Here is a 21,439-nt window from a genome sequence, read left to right as displayed (position 1 = left end):
AGCTGCGAAGAGAGCAAACATTAATGTAATGAGTTTGTTGGTGCAAAAAGGAGGCGGAGAGGTGCTGAGCGTTTATTTACATAACATGGAATGTGCATTTGAATACACGCGTTGACATCGCATTTTTTGAGGATTTTTGTTGTAATAAAATACAAAGATAAAATATTTAACTAATACCATTTTGTTAGTTGGAGATTATTTTAAGATTTTTAAAATTTTTAGACGTTTCAAATCTTTGTTTGAAGTCTGGAAGACATAAAGAAATTCTGGTAGCAAAACTTTTTCACAAAGAAATAATCCCCCCCCCCCCCCCCCCCAAAAAAAACAAAGAAATATAAAAATCTATAATTATTATTAATGTTGTTTATTTGTCCAAAATTTTACATCACATTGTTTACATTCAATTATTGAAAACAATTTATTTGAAAAGAAAGGATGTTGGACAAAACGGCACCATGACTAGCAAGAATTTTGCTAAAACATCCAATATCAAAAAGACCCAAAGAGACAGATAATAAAAATATTTAAATTTTATGTTAATAGTAAAATTGACAGTTTTTTTTTTTTTTTTTTTTATCTTTTCCAAGAATTTTTTTATTATTTTACACTCAAGTAAGCACAAGGAAACAAAATATAAAGAACTAAATCTATGCTTCCTTGCTTTTTGCTTTTATACGCAACAATATTTTTTACACAAATTAAGATCTGCGGTGGACATGAGCAGGGAAAAAAAGAGTCAAGCTTCTGCGGTGAAACTGGAGAAACCGCACGGCTAGAGACGCCGGTTAGAATTTTCCGCGTCGGGATCGAATTCTGCGGTTTCCTTGGCAGTGTGATAATGAATAATTTTCCCGCGAGCTAAACAACAATGACCACCTGCCTCTTCAAAATTAATCAGCACCGAAATAAAAAAAAAAAAATCAGTCCACGCATAACACAAGAGGAGACAAGAGAGAGATTTGTTTGTTGTGCTTGCTTTGTATGATATGAGAGGCGGCGGTCAGGGTCAGGGTCGGTCGTTCGTGAACTTGGCCGAGGCGGATCGGACCTGCTCCATTTCGCATCCGGCTGCTTTTCTTTCTTTCACTACATCTTTGCCTCGAGAAAATTCAATCTAGCCATTGTGCGTGCGACCGGTTTTATGAATTATTTTTTACTTTGTCGACGGCGTTCGCATTTTCGATTCGTCGCATGCCCATTTTTGGCCTTCGCGTAATCAGCGCTTTGATTTGCGGAAAATTTATGGCCGTTTTTAAGCCGTCTTTTTGTGATACGAGGAGACAAACGCACGCTGCTATAAATAAAAGCGGTTTCGTCTGCTGCGCAGTTTGGCGATTCTCGGGGTGGAGACGATTGATGCCCCGAGGCGGCGTCTCTCGCGCGCTGCCTGCGATTTATTGCGTGCGTGAGTTATAAACGCAAGATTCCTGAGTGTGTTTCTGGGTTTCCAAATTTACCAGAGAGGCAATCTTGCTAGAAACAATTCTTTGGATTTCATCATAAAATCGCTGTGTATTTTTATAAGCATAATTTTAATCTTCCTGTGCTGCAGAAATAAATTTATTTGTATTTATTTCTCCTTCAACCCCCCTTCTAATAACATAAAATAATAAAGTAAAAATATACAAATTGTATAAATTTTAGAAATTTATGGGAAGTTAAAGAGCGAAGTCATTTTTGTGCTCATTAATCTTGGACAAAGACCTCAGAATTTTCAATTTCATTTGGATTTATTCAGAAATTTTGTTCTTAATGATGAAAAAAATCACATTGCATTTTTATGGAAGTTTTTTTAAATCAACTTTTAAAATTAGAGAGTCATTTGTTATTTGGCATAAAGCGGCATAAAGACCTTTAAGTGCTACGAAAAAAATTAAAAAAATTAAAATTTCTTTCAATAGATACTGAGAATTACACGTTAAACGCTGTTCACATGAGTCTAATTTTAGCACTATAATTTGCAAGATTAAGGTGTTAAATCTAATTATCCCACGTCGCATTTCCGGCTTAATCATAGTTGCGCACAAGCCGTGTAACAAGAATTTCGCGTGACAAAAGCAAATAAAAGCCGTAAACGCGTACTAAAATTTGCTAAAATTATTATTACCAACATTACACTCGACCCTTATCATTCTCAAAATTGATGCCGAAGGCTGTCACGTAAAAAAACTCATGAATCTAATTGCACACTGCATCAAAATTGCTCAATAAGTGTTGTATTTGTGCAGTTAAGAGTTTATTATTATTTATTTATGGATCACCTCACGGTCGGAATCCGCCCATTATGCGCAATGAAAATAGTGATCCAATTATTTATTGCTGTGGGAGGAGTGCCCTTAACGTGTTTTTCCCTCTCGAAAAGTTGTTTTTATTTTTATTCCGAGGGTGGACGGCGCAGTCATTATTGTACGAAGAAGGCGACTCATTACTTATGCCAAGATATATGGATAAACCGTTGCTCAAGTTGGATAATAACGCGTACGCGACGATATTTTCAATCAGGCCAGGCAGTCGAGCGTTGAAATCTCCGATTGATAAACTGATCGACGCAATTGTATAATACCCTTGAACGAAAATACTTCAAATTTTTTAATATTTTGAGACGGATATCTAACAACGAAATAAGTAAATTACTTAAAAGAAGTAAATATATTAATACAAATTACTTTTATTGGTTATTTAGATTGTTCTTTTATTATTTTGTTATTACAACCAATAAACAAGACAATTTTATTTACTTTTATTTTAATTTTTCCTATAATAGTGATTGCAATGTAGAGAAACCTTTGTTTTAAAAGAATTTAAGTGTACTTCTTCCAAAAGTGGAAACTTAAAAACTGCTCAAAAGCTAATTGCTACTCAAATAAATTTACATATGTTCCGCCCAAATAAATTGTCAATTATACAGATGGGTGCAATTTGCTCTCAAGGGCGCGTGCGAGAAATCTCGTCGCTTCATCTTTTGGCGAAAATAATCTGATTTTATGGCGGTGGATATAAAGAAAGCTGGTATCCTCGGGTCCACCGAAAATTACGAGCTCAAGTTTGTTGCGATCGGGCGTGTCAAGAAGCAGAGCGTTCGGTCGGTCGGTCGGTCATCTCGCACCGTTTGGCGACCCAAGGCCGGCGAGGACGCCACCGGGGTGGGGCGGGCGGTGTCCCAGTATAAATGCTCAGGAATGAGACTGGCTCAACATCTTCCACACTCAAACTCCTAGCAAACAACATGAAGGCTTTCCTGGTAAGTCACGATCTCTCCACTGCAATGAGTAGAAATTCAAAAACTAAAATTAAATCAATTTATAAAAATTACTCAATAATTTAAATTTTTTAATTATTTTGAAATTTCAAATTTCCACCATCTTGTAAATTTTTAACTTTTTTTTTTAATTTTACAATTTTCTTATAATAATCATCAATATCTTCTCCAGGTTATCTCCGCCCTCGTGGCCGCCTGCAGCGCCGCTCCCGCCAACCTTTTGGCCGCCCCTTGGGCTAGCCCCCTGGCCTACAATGGTCTGGCCTACAATGGTTTGGCCTACAACGGTCTGGCCGCCCCTCTGGCCTACAACGGACTCGCCGCCCCTCTGGCCTACGCCGCCCCCATCGAAGACGGACAGTACAGGACCGGCCTTTTGGACAGCGCCATCGACCTCCGCGGCCAGTACTACCCGGAAGCCGAGAAGTACGTCGCTGACAACGAGGGAGCCTACCAGGCCGACGATGAGGGTGCTTACAAGCCCGACGCCGAGGGCAGATACATCGCCGATGACGAGGGTGCCTACAAGCCCGATGCTGAGGGTGCCTACGACGCCGCCTCCGCCCACGCCAAGGAGGCCCTGTCCGAGGACGGATCCTACAAGGGCGAGCCCCTGCACACCGCCATCGCCTCCGGCATCGTCAAGCCCGTCGCCTATGCTGCCGCCCCCATCGCCGCCCCCCTCGCCTACGCCGCCGCTCCCGCCGTCCGCACCATTGCCGCCCCCTGGGCCTTCAACCAAGCCTACAACCCTCTGGCCTACCACGCCCCCGCTGTTCTCTCCCTCAAGTAGATCTGCATTAATTCGTTCGGCACAGCCCAACTGATTGAACAACACCCTTAATTATGTTAGATGATTTGATGGATGAATGAGAGAGATGCCTGCTCGGGGAAGCCTGCGTGACCCGCGCGATTACTGCCTTTATTTGCACTTCTCAACTGCTTGCCACTTTCAATGTCAACCGATAACCTGTTTGATTTGAATGTTTTGGCGACCAATGTCAGTCATATGTTCCCCTTTGAATAAAGCCAGTAGTCGTGTTTTGACTGTGGAAAAGTAATTTACCTGCTGCTTTTTTCTCGCTCCTATGATTTATAATATTTCAAATCAAAAATAAAATTTAAATATATGATATTACAAAAATCACATGAAAACTGAATAAGAGAAAAATAATTTCTATTTTCACTTACAAAGTTACCAAGAAGAAATATAAACTTATTGTTAGATTGAATTTATACTTCTGCTCTGCAGGAAATCATAAAAGGATCAAATCGATGAAAAATAATTAAGAATTATCTACCAGTCGTCTTGTGTTTCTTGTCACGTTGGCCTTGGGTCAAGCTTGCTGATTCGAATTAGCGCAGTATGCACTTGACAACTTTTTCAACAGATTCCCTTTTCTTGTACAAATGATTTGTACATATTTATTTCTTTTGAAAATAAAGACTCTACTAAAGAAAATTCAAAAATTTACTTTTTATAGAATTAACTTTATATTTAATTGATTAAACCTCAAAACAAATCTTTATCGCACGCTCAAATCTCACACGCACGCCAATAATACTTGAGAAAAAAAGTGTTTCGCATAAAATTCTATACCGTCCGCGGCGGCGCCTCTTTTCTGATTTTTTTTGTTCATTCTCACGAGCAATTTTGCCGGGCCATTTTTTATACCGGATATTTTGCGTTGCTCCGCATTAAATTAAAGGAGAGCGAAAAGAAAACGCCCTTGGACCTCGCCCATCGAGCAAGAAGTCCTGCATGTCCATATTCGTTGACTGGCCTTGATCGTGGCCGGCCGGCGCGCTCAGGGCGGGGCGTCTCTTCTATTGCGATCGCGCATCGAACTCACTTTTCATTTCACGCCTTATACAACTAATGCATGCGTTAATAGCGATGGTCAGTAAGTTGGCTGTTTATTATTGTAGGCGCGCACCGCCGCGGTTATGTCACCCGCCGCCGTCTTCTAGGGCTGGACTTGATCGCGCTCGTCTCGCAATGCTCTGATTAGTCTGCCAGTAAAAATGCATAAATACAAACAGCGTGCCAGAGGAATTGTTATTTAAAGGACGATCGTCGACTCCCTCGTCAGCCGTGTTAGTTTATTTTTTATTCTAACTGTAGGACGAGTTGCAGTCGAGAACGTTCTGAATTGTGACATTCACTACCTACCTGAATTACCATTTTAATTTAATTCTATTATTTAAAGTTATGTTATTCTTTTCTTGGTTAAAAATTTTCATAAATAAAAACATAAGACCCATATATAAAAACAAATAAATTTAACCTAAAAAAATTTTACAATGTATCATAATTACTTATTAAACGCTACTTTATGAAATATTTTTTTCTCACCTCAAATACAGTTTATGCCTTGTTTAATTATGTAAGTTTATTTAGTTCATATCAATAAAACTGAATCTAAAATTTATACATAAAAAATACGGAAATTTATACATAAAAAATACGGAACGGATATTTTTTGTGGTTATAAATAAAATATACATACCGATAAATACATATCTAGGCATACTCTGGAATTCCAGATTTAACTAGATTAAACTAGAAAAGTTTAAGCCGGTATAAAGCTTGATTCAATTTCTAAGTTTTTGGAGAATTTCAAGATTAATAAACATTCATACATAATTTTGTACATAATTTTGTACTTTGTAATAATTATCGAAACAAGCTTAATTGTAAAATTAATTTTAGGAAGACAAATTAGCTTTAGACACCCGTTGTACACCTAGTTGTGTTCAATAAATACTCTATCTATAATAAACATTCAGTAGCGTAAACAATAGAATAGCAAGATTTTAGTTGCAGATGATATTATTGGTATATTCGTTACAACTCACTTTGCACTTCTTATTCTTTGAGCAGGTTTTGAGTGGTTTTGAGTTTATTTTAATTTGTTACTTTTACTCGACATAAAATAAATACATTTGTAAATTAACTTCAAATTCAAATTTTGTATTACTTTTGAAGGTTTTAGTGTTTCTAAGATGATTCGGGATTTTTGAGTTGCACCATAATATTCAAAATTGAGTTTATTTATGTCTGAAATTTTTGGAAGTATAGTTTCTGAGGATGAGCGCCTGCGGTAGTGGGGCAACCTAAAGAAAATTTTCATTATTTTGTGGATTTCAAAATATAGTATGAGATAGGATGAAATTGAAATTGAAATTTTAATACATAAATTAAAATTTAAACCTCTTTTAAGCACATCTCAACCAGTTTTTTTATAACATTTTTAGAGCTTCAGCTATGAGTTGATCTATGAACAGCTTTTTCAGCAACCTGCAAAGCATGGAAGTGACATTTTTGCCTACATACAGGCTGATTTCTAATAGAGAATATAAGTTTCTAATAGCTCCATATTCTTAATTAGATATAAAAACATGTTTCAACACTGAGAAAAATATTATCTCATATCCAATGAGATTCTCTCAGTCAGTTTAATTCGCAAATATAAGCTAGTAAATTATACTACATATCTTTAAATAGCCAACGGATAATATTGTTTTGCAAGCTATAATACAATTCTTAAATTTGTTGTTCTGTTTAATAAAGTTCAACGTTAAATTTCGTTATGATTTGCATATTTTGCATGCAGACTTTATGTTCACGAGTAATGATGATTTTGAATTAATATATAATAAATTTCAGACAACTTAATAAAGTATACTAAATAAATATTTTTATAAAATATTAAGCAAGCTTTTATCAGAAAAACAATAAGATCAGGCTAAAGTTGCTACTAGGTTTGATTAAAAATTATAAAGTTTTGCTTGTATAAATTTCTTTCTATGGGTGTTTGGTTGAAGTATTTCAGAATGAAAGCAGTGGATTTTTGTATATTCTCATACTCCTCACTCATAAATAGTTTTATTCAGATGTTCAGGCATAGACTCTCATGCATTCGATTATTACTGCCCATGAAGGTGCGCCATAATTGGTGTCGCGTGGTGTCACACCATCAGTCTAAACGCGGTTGAGGATCTCAGTGGTGATTTAGGCGATGGTCTTGACGACGGCGGGGGCGGCGGCGTAGCCGAGGGGAGCGGCGTAACCGTAGCCATAGTTGGCGTAGGCAAGGGGGGAGGCGGCGATGGTCTTGGCGTAGGTGGCGACGGGGGCGGCGGCGTACTGCAGAGCGGGGGCAGCGGCGTACTGAAGAGCGGGGGCAGCGGCGTAGGTGGCGATGGCGGGGGCGGCGATGGTCTTGACGACGGGGGCAGCAGGCACGGGGATGATCTGCTGGGGAGCGTAAGAGCGGACGACGTGCTCAACGGGCACGGGCTTGGCAACAGGGACATCGACTTCAACCTTGGAGACGACGACCTCAGGCTCAACCCTGGTGACCTGGGGGGTGAGGGTCTGGATGGAGCGGGCAGGGGCGAGGACACGCTGCTTGGTCACGATCTCAGAGGGGGTGATCAGGCCGGTGGCGGGGAGGGCGGGCTTCAGGATCTGTAAAAATTGAAATTTTCAATTTGGAAAAAAAGTAGTTTTCAAATTGTCGAGAATTTTGATTTTTTCGATTTTTCTTACCTGGCTGCTGTAGCCGGTGACGACGGGCCTGTTCTCGTAGTGAACGGTCTTGGTGACGGGGACCTGGATGGGGGCGGCATAGGCGACGGGGGCAGCGACGGGAGCAGCATAAGCCACGGGGGCGGCAACGGTCTTAACGACGGGGGCGGCAGCGTACTGGATAGCGGGGGCAGCAGCGTATTGGATGGCGGGGGCGGCGGCGTAGGTGGCGACGGCGGGGGCGGCGATGGTCTTGATCAGGGGGGCGCCGGCGGCATAGCCGTAAGCACCATAGGCGCCGTAGGCCAGAGGGGCCGAGTAGGCGAGGGGGGCGACGGGGAGGTTGCCAGCGGAGACCGCGGCCAGGAGCATGGGAAGAACGTACTGCAAAGCGAATTAATTTTTTAGGAAATTTTTCTTCAAAAATTTGGATGGTATCTTACCATGAACATGGTGAGTGAGTTCTAAGAGCTGCGGGGCTGCTGAGAATGATGCTTGTTGAGATGCGGCCGCAGCCTTTTATACCGCCGATGGGTGTGGTGGGCCGAGTGGGAGGCCGCCGCGCCGAGATGCAGCCCCCCAGTGCCCAATGCCGGGATCGTGTCCGCTTTTGACGTAAAATCACTCATGCAAATTGCGTGCGAATTGAAGACCTTCCTGGTCACTATCATGCTCGCGGTAAAAGGTGTCGCGGTTTCGCGGAGTTTTTGTTTTAGAACTTGTCACTTTTTTGTGCACATTTATACTCGTCTGACAATGAAGTGAATTATGAAGGTGGTTGGGTGCTGCAAGTCTATACGTAAATGCAAGTGAAAGAATGTGCTTCGGTGCGGCCGTGCATTGAGAGTCGATGACTTTGCTGCAAACTGGTCCAATTAAACGCTTGTAATGAGACCTTAAAGTTGAATTAAGAAACAAAAAACATTAAAATATTCATGCGAATTGATTGTACGCTATTAAATTTAGCTAATTGTAATTTTTTATTTAAAAAAACATTCAATAAAAAGAATTTTTAATAATTTTACGATGAAAATGAATTATGGTTTGATTTTTATCTTGAAATGAAGTGGTGATAAAAAATACTAAACAGCCAAAAATCGGCCTGCGGTTGAATGAAAATTTATTTATACGTATATTTTGTTTTATTGTAATTTAGAGCCTATTTTCATTGAAGTATCATATTCATATTTATTTCAAGCTGATTTTTTTATAATAAAAATTGCTGTTTATGGCAATTTTTATTATTTTTTTAACTTCCAATCTGTTTCCAAATTGATTAAAATTTCACCGATTAAACCGTGTCTCGTCTCAATGAATTTGGGACAAAAATCCTTGAATTTTACTTAAAACTTATGAAAAACGTTTCTTGGTAAAAACCTGACGGGACACATTAAACGTACTTCTTTTTATTTGCTTCTTAATCTCAAAAAAGCTCTCAAAGTGCTGCGTCTCGCTTGCTTTATTTCTGTCCGCCTTTCTTGCACGAGATTTCAACTGGTGCAAATGCAAGTTGTTGTTGCATGGCGCATTGAGAATTATTGAAAGAACCACTCCCCGTTGCAAAAGATATCTTGGACACTGATACATTTAAGCAAACTAGAAATATAAATAAATCTTGTTGTCAACTATCTACAATATTGCGCTTTGCCAAGTGTGCGCAAGAGATTTTTCGCAGAATTTTATTCATGCAATTGTAAAAATAATACTTTCATGTTACGGAAATTGGGTTGATTTCTACACGTAAAACAATTAATTTATTTTATTTAAAAGCTGTGGTTTAAAATGTGGAAGTTATTAACGAACTGGAAAATTGTAATCTTTTCATTAAAATAATTCAATGTAAGCGTCAATTTATAGTTCCCAAGAGAAAATCAATCAAGTTGTGGAGTCCGCCGAGCTCCTCCTCGAAATAGTCGCCGGTCTCTGAATTTTATTCGCGAGCCGGTTTTCGTTGTCAAGGTCGCAAAGTAGTGTAAAACTAACTAAAAGGGATGTGGTCGCGCGTCGTCGGGACGCAACTCTCGTGCGTGTGTCGAAGAAAGACAATACCAGTTTATTCACTTTGTGTCAACAGCAGAAAACCCCATAAATTATCTGGCCCGATCTTGCATTGTTAATAACTTCAGAGACAAATCAACCCTTTTTTTGGTAAAAACTTAAAATAATTGGGCGCGTCTGAAAAATTTCATTAGAATAATTAAAACGAAAAAGGACAGCAAGCAAAAAATGCACTAGTGGACCAGTTTTGGCGTGGCTCTTTCGCTCTCTTTTATTATTTTTTTCCTGGGCAAATTGTCCGGCTGAGAAAATATAATTAAGCAAGGCCGCGCACCAAGGCCGCCGATTGAATAGGAGCTACTCCTCCCAGCCTCCGCCTCGATCCTGCTACTATCGGCATAACTTCTTTATTATTAATACACTTATATGATCCGCATGTGAGAGAAATACGAGGAATATAAGGGAGTGTTGCAAATTGAGAGCCACCGCTGCGGGCGAGAGCCACTTTTTGATCTTGCTTGCCTCTAGTGAGACGCGACGTGCAAGGTACAAACGTTTTACTGCCTCTCCCTGTGATTCTGACGCAAATTACTACATTGGTTACTTTACTCCTAACCCAAATTAGAAAAAAAATATCAATATAAAATCAACATTCCATCAGTTTTCCTAAATAACTGACGTTAATTTGCGCATTTCTTACAGAAATAACAAAAACTAGGTATGATGAAATTAGCGAAATGTTTGTGTTCTTGTACAAAGTGCGCATTATGCAATTTAATAAATTAAAAGTGTATATTTTATGTTCCCAATATTTACGATTGTGGCAACGACAAAAATTAGCAATTCATTTTTTAATTCGAATTAATTTAATAACTATTGTGTATCATATCAGACTTTCCTAATACAATTTTAAACTTTTAATAAAAGAAGGTATCGTATCCATTGATGTTTATAGGATTTTAAAGAAATTTACATTTTCTCTTAACATGAAGTTTCAAAAATTATTTAATTAATTAAATTCAAAGTGTTGTGAATGTTAACAAAAATTATATTTTGTAGCAATAACAGACTTTTCTGCGTATAGTATTTATGATATTCATGCTGTATTTTATTTCAAAAGTTTTTGATAAAATCATTATTTTAAATTAATTTTTAATAAAATCACCAGCATCGCATTGTTTAGATGATAATTATCTTCCATTGCTTTGTTGCGACTGAAACCAACTGTGGACAGAGAAGCATCCGGTAGAAGCATCCTCCATGATGAAAGAGACCAGTGGAATTTTCCAGTTTCAGTTTTGATGCAATTTTTAATGATTTGAAACACACTAAAATTGTATCATTTGACATGTATCCTGATGTATCCTATTTTTTCTTTGGTTTATTTTGCACCTGATACAATAATGATCTTTAGATTATACTTTTGTAATGCATTGAAAAATTCAAAAAGAATATTAATAGCTGAAGAATAAAAAATTAATACCATTGCATAAAAATTAACATTTTTCTTTAGAAAAAATTGTATTTATGTTATTAAAATTTCTTGTTTACTTTCCATTTTATATAGTTTTAATCTTTTCATTTTCTTATAAAATTTGAAATTTAATTTGTATTATTTACCAGTATATGAGCAATTATATATTTTTTTCTTTCTAAACGTGGAAGCTCAAAAATAAAATAAGGTTTTTTTCATTGTACATGAGATAAGGAACAGTTTTGAGAAAATAATTTATTCACACCACATAAGACAGAACAGAAGAAAAAGGGCAGAGTGGCCTCTCTAGGCGGCCAGGAGACGAGCCTTGGCCTCGGCGTGGGCGGCGAAGTGGGCAGCCTTGGCGGCGGCCACGTCGGGGGCGTCCTGCAGGTAGACGGTCTGGGGGACGGCGGCGACAGGGGCGGCAGCGATGTGGGCGGGGGCGGCGGGCAGGTTGGTGGCGGCCACGCGGAATCCGTTGATGGGGTCGGCGACGTAGCTGACGCTCTGCAGGAGGCCGTTGGCGTCGACGTACGAGTAGCCACCACGGGTCACACCGTCAAAGGTCTTGACCTCGTGCTTGGCGGAAGGGCCGCCGGCGTATCCGTACGAGAACTGTCCCAGCTCGTCCTGAGCGTGGTACTGGTGGCTGCTGACGGCGGGAACGCCGGCGGACAGCAAGTACTGGGCCTGGGCGACGGCCACAGCCATGGAGAGGACCACCTAATAACAATTACAAAATTTAATCAATAAATAAAAAAATTTCAATGAAGTTTTTAATTTTAAAATAGATTTAAAATTTTAAATAAGCAGAAAAATACTATCGAAAAATGTCGATTAGAGTTGTTAATTTATGGAGAAAATTAAAGCTACGTAAATCAGGTTCTTATTTTATGAATTTTTCAATTAAAATAAAATTTTGGAAATGGAAAGATATTAGTTATTTGACCGATAAATGTTAATTTTTGCAGTTTCAAGCTAAAAATATAACATTTATAACTTATATAAGTTCAAATTTTAGTTAGAAATAAAGTTATAAAATTAATAAGTGATTATTTGACCGATAAATGTTAATTTTTGCAGTTTCAAGCTAAAAATATAACAATTATAACTTATATAAGTTCAAATTTTAGTTAGAAATAAAGTTATAAAATTAATAAGTGATTGTTAAATTGAAAATAAATTTTCGCTGATAATTTTCCAAATGAAATAAAATTGAAATTTAGAAGAAAAATAAGTAAATAATAATATTCATGCACTGAAATGGTTAATGAGTTGAATCGGGTCAGAGAGAAGTTAGTAGAAATGAATAAAAGAAAATATTACAATGAATCTGTGCATGTTGTCGGATAGTGTTGTGGGTGCTATCTGATTGCCTGTCTGACGCGTCCTCCGCTTATATAGCGAGCGCCTCAAGAAAGGGTGGATTCGCGATTGGGAGGGAGTGGTGCATTTGGTCAAGACCTTGCCCGATTCACTTTCTCGCGCCGCCGATAGTCTCTCTACAAACGAGCATAATAATAAGTGTGTATTAAATCGAAACACGCGCATTCATGCAGGACGAGCGGCGTAACATATTTACAGGTGCGCGTGTGTTGAGCAAAAAAGCGATTTCATGACTATACCGTTTCCGCGTTCATTTGAGCGAAATTATTGTCCGCACTCATTTGCAGCGAATGACAAAATAAAGAAAGATAAAGATGCAGGAATTGGCTGCTGAAGGACCCCACATAATAATCGATTTTTAATTTTTCCTTTTTGAAATTATTTTGCTTCTCTTATCCTTAAAATAAATGTTTTTTCTTCATCATAAAAGATCTAAAAGTTTTGAAGCAACATAATTCGATAATCGCAAAATCTAGGATGAAAAAACAATGTGAATTATTCTTATTTGTAGAGCTGTTTTAAATTTGTAATTGAAAATATTTTTTAAGAAATTTTGCATACGCTGTTCAATATTGTCCAAGCTCATGTCATGATAAAGTCAAGGCTTAGTTATAATTTTGAAGCTTTAATGCATTTAATGACATTATAATATATATAATCGTCATGTTCGTCGAATTTTTCCTGCTCATGAATTTCTCATACAATTCAAATTTTTTAACTTTTTCGGTTGGAGCTTCAAAATTTTCCCAAGCGCAAGTAAATTTTATGTCTGGCGGAGCCAGCTGTCGTTTGGGAAAATTTAGGTTGTCAAACTATTTTATCTTTCTTATGAAAAAAGATAAAAAATCAATCGTGCAAAAAGGATATCTACTGTTAAAATAATATTTGGAAATTAATGGTTTGCAGTTTCTAATAAAAAATTCGATCTCTTCCATTATTGTTGTTTATTCTACTCAAGTCATACATGAAAAAAATTGAATAAAAAATACATCATTTGCATCATTTTAAATTAATTGACGGCCTCTAATCTTCAAAAATTGACCTTTCATTGTATAAATTACCTTATAGAAAACCAACAAGTCTTTTTTTAAACTTATTAATTTTCATACCTCTAACTGTCTAACTAAATGTTTGCAGAAATTATGTGACCATGCCAAGTGGGCTTCAAACTTACATTTTAAATATTTATTTCAGATATGTGTGGTCACTATAAGCGTACAATGATAATGACTTTGTACATCAAGTACACTTGCAACTTGCACGGGAAGTTCGAAGATTATAATGCGGACACTAGACAAAAAAGTCGAGCGTCCTTCAAAACGTGTGATGTACATTTTGCATTGCACGACGCATTATGTCAATGTCAAAATACTGCTATATAAGGGCCGTGCGTTCATTGAAAATATATACTTTGTGGACAGACCTACAGGACAAGAAACATGCAGCTGACAATGAGATCTTTCGTGAGTTTCGTTATGATTAAAAATTTAACCTAGTTACGATACCATGATGGGGTTCCTGTTGTACAACAAACAAAGGGTGAAATTATACAATGTTTTGTCTCGAACTTCCTATAGTTGCACAGCTTGAAAAACTAAACATTTTGATATTATTATATTAATTAAATTTATTTTTACTAAGTACTTAGTTTTTTTATGATATTTCATTTTATTAAAAAATGAAATTTAATATAAACAATTAGGAAAAATAAACAAAAATAATAAAACAAATATTATAAACTTTTCAGGGTATACTCGAAAAATAATATTTTTATTTTTTTTTTTTTTTACTGCTTTATTACCCGTTTTCCGTTCTGTCAAAAGAATAATCAGCATCCAAATATTCGGCCAATGTCAATGAAAGGCCGTTCCGTTAATTTTCGTTTGGTCAATTCGTGGTACTGACCGTTCGGTCAATTGTCATTTGGGTCAAATCCGTCAACCCCAAGTTTTTGATCTGGACGGGCCGGGCGGGGCCGAGGAGCGCCTGCTGGGTCACGATCTCACGAGGAGGGTTGATCAGGCCGGTAACGGAAAGGGCGGGCTTCAGGATCTGTAAAAATTTCGAAATTTTTGATAGAGGATTTTTTAAACTTTGCAATCTTTTTAAAAAAATATTACAATTCACCAGGTGTGTAATTCAATAAAATATTGTTTTCATGGCAGCCCAATCTTAAAATTAGGATGATTGTATTGAATTACGCAACTGGTGAATTGCTGAGAATTTTGAATTTTTTATTCAATTTTTGTTACCTGGCTGCTGGCGACAACGGGCATGTTCGCGTACTGGACGGTCTTGGCCACGCGGAGGTCGTGGACCTGGATGGGGGCAGCGACGGGAGCAGCATAAACCAAGGGGGCAGCGCGGTATTGGAGGGCGGGGGCGGCGATGGTCTTGACCAGGGGGGCGCCGGCGGCATAGCCGTAAGCACCATAGGCGCCGTAGGCCAGAGGGGCCGAGTAGGCGAGGGGGGCGACGGGGAGGTTGCCAGCGGAGACCGCGGCCAGGAGCATGGGAAGAACGTACTGCAAAGCGAATTAATTTTTTAGGAAATTTTTCTTCAAAAATTTGGATGGTGTCTTACCATGAACATGGTGAGTGAGTTCTAAGAGCTGCGGGGCTGCTGAGAATGATGCTTGTTGAGATGCGGCCGCAGCCTTTTATACCGGCGAATGGGTGAGGTGGGCCAAGTGGGTGGGCTGGAATGTTGAAAATATTTTTTTCTATGTCTCAAAATTGGCCCAAATAAAATTGATATAAATTTTATGGAACCAAGATCATATCAACCCTAACAGCAAAATAAAAAATCAATGCATGTATCTTGACTTAAATGTTTGTACATTGATATCTGACGTAAACAATTTCTGTAATTTTTTCAGTTAAGATACAGCTAGTTGTTTATTCATCCAAATTGAAAGAAAAAATATTTTTTTTTTAATTACAATAGTAATAATAATAAAGATAAAAAACTTAATAATTGTTTTTGTATTTTATTTTCTAATCTTAAAATTAAATTCATAAAAGACGCAGAGTTTTATTTGTAAACCTTCTGAAATCAGGTTAGCCGGTTTAAAAAAAAAACTTTTGTTAAAGTCGTATAAATAAAGATCTAACCAAATCTACATATCGTCCAGGCTCGAAAATCAGTGGCAAATCTGATAATTAATTTTTTCTCTTAAAATATTAATTAAAAATATAACTCTTTGCAATTTCTGTTTATTTATTTTATCAGTTTTTAAACTATCAAACAAAAATTAAAAATGCAGTTTTTGCTGATGGCCGTTGGCTTGCTGGTGGTCACTGGTCGTGGAGGTATCCCCGGAAAAGGACAAGAAAAAGAAGCGTGGTGATGGAAGTTCCCAGGACGCTAGCACCACTGAAGGAACACAGGAAGTTGTGAGCTCCACTGGAGATCCCAATACACAGGGTCCGTCTGGAGATAGAGAAACTACTCCCGGAGAAAATAAGAAGAGGGGCAACAACTTGGAAGTAGGAAAGGACAGATCCAACAGGAACAAGGGCAATGGAAGGCCAAATAAGGGTTCGAGGAAGCCTAAGTCCGACAGAAAGAGCAAGGATTCCACCGATGCTGCTTAAATGAATAGCATCATTTAATCCTCTGTTAACTCAATAAAGATAAAAAAATTACATGCTGCATTAAATTTCAAATTTTTGATCTCCCATTCAAAATTTTCTTGGACTAGAATTTATGCATTTTTAATTTAATAATTAACATAATCTCCAATTAATTAGAGCATCTGAACTGCCTGAAATTAAATCCGTTTGTCAATAATTGTTATTTATATAATACTGTGCTCACACTGATCATTTCGCCCAATTTTATGAAAATTGAAAATCCAATGGCCCGCGTCTTTGGGCCTAAATAATCTGATAACCTCTTATCAAAAAAAATTTATACATTTTTCCTTTTTGACATTTCAATTGTTTAATATTTAGAACGGCTTTGTCAAAAACAAATTATAAAAAATATTATGTTTTAATAGCTGGACTAAATTTCCAATTAGGCCTTTTGGCGCAGGTTGGAGGTTGTATTTGGGGGTTTGAAATTTGAAACTGACTCAAACCATTGCTGTTTTTTATTCTTTTTTTTTAAGGAAAAATGCTTTTTATGATTCCATTAATTTTTTTCCTATTATAATTATAAATTATAATAATATTTTTCCTCCAAAACATGAAGCGCCTTTAAAAGACTGAAAACATCGTCCTGCGCGTCAATAAAAATTTAGCAAATTTTTTAGTCCCTGGAAAATACGTTTTGAGCCGTGCGTCATTTTCAAATTAATTATGTAGGCCGCTATGTAGCCTTGTGTATCACTGTAACTGCTTTAAATTGGCGATCGAATTTCAATCGTCATATGCGTGGTCCCTGGGCATGCTAATGATCACAATTCCCCGTAGGGACCATGGGAAGTTCAGGTTCTGCGGATGCTAGGCAAAGCTGTCCTTCGAATCCTCAGCAGCCAATAGCCGACCACCACACCACAGGAAGAAGGACCCATATATAAGGGCCATGCATTTGCAGAAAATTCATATTTTTTGGACGGGAACAAGCAAGACGACGAACATGCAGCTGAAAGCTTCTGTGAGTTACTTTAAAAGTTTTCAAATATAATTTAAAAAAAAATTGACGATTTTTTTTGTAATAAAAATATGTACCCTCTTTTCGATAGTCCACATCGAATTATTCGTTTTGCTTTGTCTTTATATTTAAGTTTAAATTCTAGTTTTACACGTTTGTTGCAAATTTTCAAACTAAAATAACTCCAGCTTTTGACGATGGCCGTTGGCCTGCTGGTGATCGCAATGATCGAGGCTTCGCCGGTGGCGGCAAAGGACGCGAAGGACGGGAGGAAGGCGAAGCCCCAGAGCGCCTCTGCAAATGGAGCTGATGCTGGTGGTACCCCAGTAGATGGAAAACCTACTGATGCCCAACCTGGAGACAAGACAGCACCAGGAGAGCAGGGAGGTTCTGCTGATCCTCCACCATCAAAGGGTGACAAGGGCAAGGAGGGAAAGAATGAAAAGGCAGTAGATGGAAGTGCTCCTGATTCTCAAACTGACAAGAAAGGAAATGGAGACGCGTCAGCACCAAGAGAGCAGGGAGGTTCTGCTGATCCTCCACCATCAAAGGGTGACAAGGGCAAGAGGGGAAAGAATGAAAAGGCAGTAGATGGAAGTGCTTCCGATTCTCAAACTGACAAGAAAGGAAATGGAGAGGCGTCAGCACCAGGAGAGCAGGGAGGTTCTGCTGATCCTCCACCATCAAAGGGTGACAAGGGCAAGAGGGGAAAGAATGAAAAGGCAGTAGATGGAAGTGCTCCCGATTCTCAAACTGACAAGAAAGGAAATGGAGAGGCGTCAGCACCAGGAGAGCAGGGAGGTTCTGCTGATCCTCCACCATCAAAGGGTGACAAGGGCAAGAAGGGAAAGAATGAAAAGGCAGTAGATGGAAGTGTTCCTGATTCTCAAACTGACAAGAAGGCAAAAAAAGAAAAGTCAGCACTAGGAGAGCAGGGTGGTAAACCAAAGGGCAAGTCTGCCGATGCCAAATCGTCACAGAAAGACAAGAAGCCACAGCAGCAACAGGCAAAGAAGGTAAAGGGCAATGACAAAAAGACCAAGCACGAAAAGACCACTACCACCACCACTGTCGGCACCCCAAGTGCTTAAATGAGAGAAATACGATTTGCTTAATAAAGCCATTAAAAAATAAATCACTTAGTTTTTTTAGCCTTCCTAAAATAGTTTTTGATGATTATTGTTTTGATATATTAATCTAATTAATGCTTCATTCTTTCTTACCATCAATGTTAAACAGAATAATTTTAAAATAATAGCCACTCACTTGTTGAGCTTGAAATTCCTTCTAAAAGCAATAAATAATCAAATGTCAAATCTGCCCGATTAATTTGTGATGGAAAAATATAGAAATAAAATAGCGTGAAAACTATGCAAAATTAAATAAAAGTACTTAATTAACAACAAAACTCAAGTTTTAGTTAAAATAAGAAAAAAGTTATCACTTTAATAAGTTAAGTGTACATGAGTCATGATGTAATTCCACTTTCATTTGATTGGCGCATTCTTCAGTGATTTGCATGTCAGCTTACCCAGTCTGGTGATTAAAGGGTTGCCCTGCCAAACAGCTTCCAAATTTCCATTCGTTTTCAAATCAACCTTAACATATTATTCTATCAAACAAAGGTAATTCAATAATTTTCCAATCGCTCACCTGGAGCTTCTCCCAAACTTTCTTTTTCGGGTTGAGAACTTCGTCAGCTGCACCAACCTCGTAACCTTCGACACTGACTTTATCGCCAGGCTTGGAGTCTTTTGGCGGCACAAGTGGTTCAACAGCTTTTGGCTCATCACTGTTTTACAGTTTTTAATAATTTTATTTAAAAATGTAGATCAATCGAACTTACACAGAGGCGCACAAAACCATCCCACAGGACTCCACCCCTCTCATCTTAGCAGGTTTCAGGTTGCAGAGGACGACAACCATGCGCTCTTGCATTTCTTCGATGGGAACAAAATTAACAAGGCCACTCACAATTGTACGAGGAGCTGCATCTCCTGTTAAAGAAATAATTAATTTCAAAATTTTCACTTCACAATAATAAAAAAAAAAACACACACACCAACATCAATTTTCTCAACATAAAGGGCATCTGCGTCAGGGTGTCGAGACACTTCGACAATTTTTCCCACTCGTATGTCCAGCCTATGAGGTGCAATTTCATCTCCACCAGCAGCGGCAGCAGCACCTCCCTCTAATCAATTAATTTGAAATAAAAAAATTCGTCAATAAATTTTGCCTCACTTTTGCTAACTGCAGGATAGGCTTGCTCAACAAGTTTCTTCAGCTCAGGACTTTCAAAGGTCTTTCTAATCGGGTCGAGCAGTTTGTTGAGCTCAGCTTCGACGGCAGCCTTCAGATCTCCAGGATGGACCTCCTGCTTGGCATAAGTGGCTTCGAGGCTTTCGTAGTCATTGAAGGTGACACTTCCGCCATTTTCTGGGGCTCGAGTGATTGTAAATCCCTGGCCAGGTTTGTAGATGGAGAAAAGGACGTGTTTGACAAAGGACAGAACTCCGTTGTCGGCAATGTTGCCCGGCTCGCAAAAAGCCTTCTTAAGCTTCTTCTTAATGTTGGCCGGTGAGTCCAAAATGTCAATCTTGCTGTCCTCCTCGGACGAGCTCATTTTTCCACCAGCCAAACCCGGAACTGGGGAGAAAATTGCAATTTTCATTTTGATAGAAATTTTAATTAAATAAATACCCATGGGATTCATAAGGTGAATTCTTTTCTGGTATCCAAGTTGGGGCAGATACTTTTCAGAAAAGGTGAAGATCTTGCGCTGGTCAACACCACCGAATTGGGCATCCACCTTCAAATATTCCTCATCTAAAGCTTGCAAACCTAGATTTGAATCGATAATTATTAAATATTATTGAGTTTATAAGTTGAATTCATTACCTGGGTAGAGTAATCCCGAGAGCAGTGGATGGTCAACTTGCTTCACAACTTCAGCTCCAGCTTTCTTGGCATCGTGCTCAGTAATTACCGAGCTCAGTCTGTACACATCCAGCGTGTACTCTCTGGATATTATAATTTTTTTTTAATGTTTTCCCATAAAAATGTCCAATCAAATCATACTTTGAAAGCTGGTAATCAGTTCCTCGGACGAATTTGAGCTTTTCCAGGGGAACGTCAATGGACTTGAGCATTTCCTTAATCACATGCTCGTAATAGTCAGTCCTGCGTTGCAGCAGGTCCCAGGGCGCTTTCATGTTGTCCAGATAAGCGTGCAGATCGGCAAACAAAATTGTTACCTAGAAGATGGTAAAATTCTTATATTTATTTATAGCTCATTTTATTAATATTATTACTCTGCAGTCGGCTCGGAGAAAATCGGCAATTTTGGACATAGGCACAAAATAGGCGATGTGCGGTTTACCAGTGGTGGCCGTGCCCCAGTAGATGCTGAACTCCTTGTCCGGATTCTTCAGAATTTCGGTCATTTTGTCCTCGCCCAAAATCTCTTGCAGATTTCGGCCAATCAGCTTTTTGCGTTCCTCCCAACTGAGACTCATTTTTGCAGCCTATGAATAAAAGAAAATTTGTTTATATAAAAATCTTGACGCATATTATAAAGAAAAAATAATTATTGCGGTTTGCAGGAAGACACCTTGTTATTTTTACTGTTAGAGCAATTAGAGCCTGGAAAAGAAAGCCGTTCGCCAACAGAGAAACTGGCGATGTGTCGAAACCAACGCTTAAGGTGCGGAAACTGGTCTGACGGACACTTATTGGACAGTTGATCGAAGGTCAAACTGTCCGTTTGGCCTGGACAGGCGCCGGACAGGTAGCTCTGGTCGGCCAAAATCGAGTCGAGCGCCTTCAAGTCCAGCATTCGGCACACCTGGCAAAAGGTCAAAGCAGCCGTCACCAAAAGCAGACCCAAAGCAATAAAGTGGTAGAAAGGGATGCAGAGGTTGATAATTTACCTTTGAGTTTGCGTCAAAACAGGATAATTTTGGCAATGTTTAGGTCGAGTTTGAATCAAAACATATGCGAACCCTCGTGGTTATCGTGGCAGGAAGACTGTTTCGTTGCGCCTGCGTGAAACGAAACAGGCCACGCCCCTTAATTTTTTTGCCAAAGAACCAGCCAAGAGGTTGTTGAGTGGAACCAAGGATTCATAAATGAAAGATCCTTGAGTGGAACCATAGCCAAAATTAACGGCGCAGCCACATCCTC

At 38.6% G+C, this 21,439-nt stretch overlaps 5 protein-coding genes across 5 annotated transcripts; 2 read left to right on the top strand and 3 right to left on the bottom strand.

The window, feature by feature from the left end:
- The first annotated feature begins 3,084 nt into the window (after positions 1-3,084).
- LOC132197856 (uncharacterized) lies at positions 3,085-4,324 on the top strand. Its single transcript, XM_059621437.1, has 2 exons — positions 3,085-3,241; positions 3,432-4,324. Exons 1-2 carry the CDS (start codon positions 3,170-3,172, stop codon positions 4,050-4,052), a joined length of 693 nt encoding a protein of 230 aa, XP_059477420.1. The 5' UTR covers positions 3,085-3,169; the 3' UTR covers positions 4,053-4,324.
- Positions 4,325-7,110: 2,786 nt separating this feature from the next.
- On the bottom strand, positions 7,111-12,749 carry LOC132198370 (calphotin-like). The gene is made up of 4 exons (XM_059622368.1): positions 12,595-12,749; positions 11,575-11,991; positions 7,815-8,177; positions 7,111-7,733 (listed from the first exon to the last, which is right to left on the bottom strand). Exons 1-4 carry the CDS (start codon positions 12,607-12,609, stop codon positions 7,275-7,277), a joined length of 1,254 nt encoding a protein of 417 aa, XP_059478351.1. The 5' UTR covers positions 12,610-12,749; the 3' UTR covers positions 7,111-7,274.
- A 1,674-nt stretch (positions 12,750-14,423) lies between these two features.
- Positions 14,424-15,333, bottom strand: LOC132197369 (cuticle protein 16.5-like). Its single transcript, XM_059620619.1, has 3 exons — positions 15,239-15,333; positions 14,907-15,179; positions 14,424-14,706 (listed from the first exon to the last, which is right to left on the bottom strand). The coding sequence occupies exons 1-3, from the start codon at positions 15,245-15,247 to the stop codon at positions 14,542-14,544; spliced, it is 447 nt and encodes a 148-aa protein (XP_059476602.1). The 5' UTR covers positions 15,248-15,333; the 3' UTR covers positions 14,424-14,541.
- A 1,791-nt stretch (positions 15,334-17,124) lies between these two features.
- On the top strand, positions 17,125-18,637 carry LOC132198135 (collagen alpha chain-like). The gene is made up of 2 exons (XM_059621951.1): positions 17,125-17,257; positions 17,443-18,637. Exons 1-2 carry the CDS (start codon positions 17,186-17,188, stop codon positions 18,343-18,345), a joined length of 975 nt encoding a protein of 324 aa, XP_059477934.1. The 5' UTR covers positions 17,125-17,185; the 3' UTR covers positions 18,346-18,637.
- A 31-nt stretch (positions 18,638-18,668) lies between these two features.
- On the bottom strand, positions 18,669-21,319 carry LOC132198129 (tyrosine--tRNA ligase, cytoplasmic). The gene is made up of 11 exons (XM_059621937.1): positions 21,187-21,319; positions 20,868-21,101; positions 20,569-20,781; positions 20,336-20,511; positions 20,156-20,277; positions 19,958-20,098; positions 19,499-19,903; positions 19,317-19,448; positions 19,101-19,251; positions 18,908-19,046; positions 18,669-18,852 (listed from the first exon to the last, which is right to left on the bottom strand). The coding sequence occupies exons 2-11, from the start codon at positions 21,090-21,092 to the stop codon at positions 18,742-18,744; spliced, it is 1,815 nt and encodes a 604-aa protein (XP_059477920.1). The 5' UTR covers positions 21,093-21,101; positions 21,187-21,319; the 3' UTR covers positions 18,669-18,741.
- Between the last annotated feature and the right edge of the window lie 120 nt (positions 21,320-21,439).

Source organism: Neocloeon triangulifer, unplaced genomic scaffold, assembly GCF_031216515.1.
Source record: "Neocloeon triangulifer isolate White Clay Creek 2 clone unplaced genomic scaffold, ASM3121651v1 ptg000012l, whole genome shotgun sequence".
Taxonomy (NCBI): Eukaryota; Metazoa; Arthropoda; class Insecta; order Ephemeroptera; family Baetidae; genus Neocloeon; species Neocloeon triangulifer.
The sequence above is the reverse complement of the archived record's forward strand: the minus strand, read 5'-3'. Positions and strand labels throughout refer to the sequence as shown.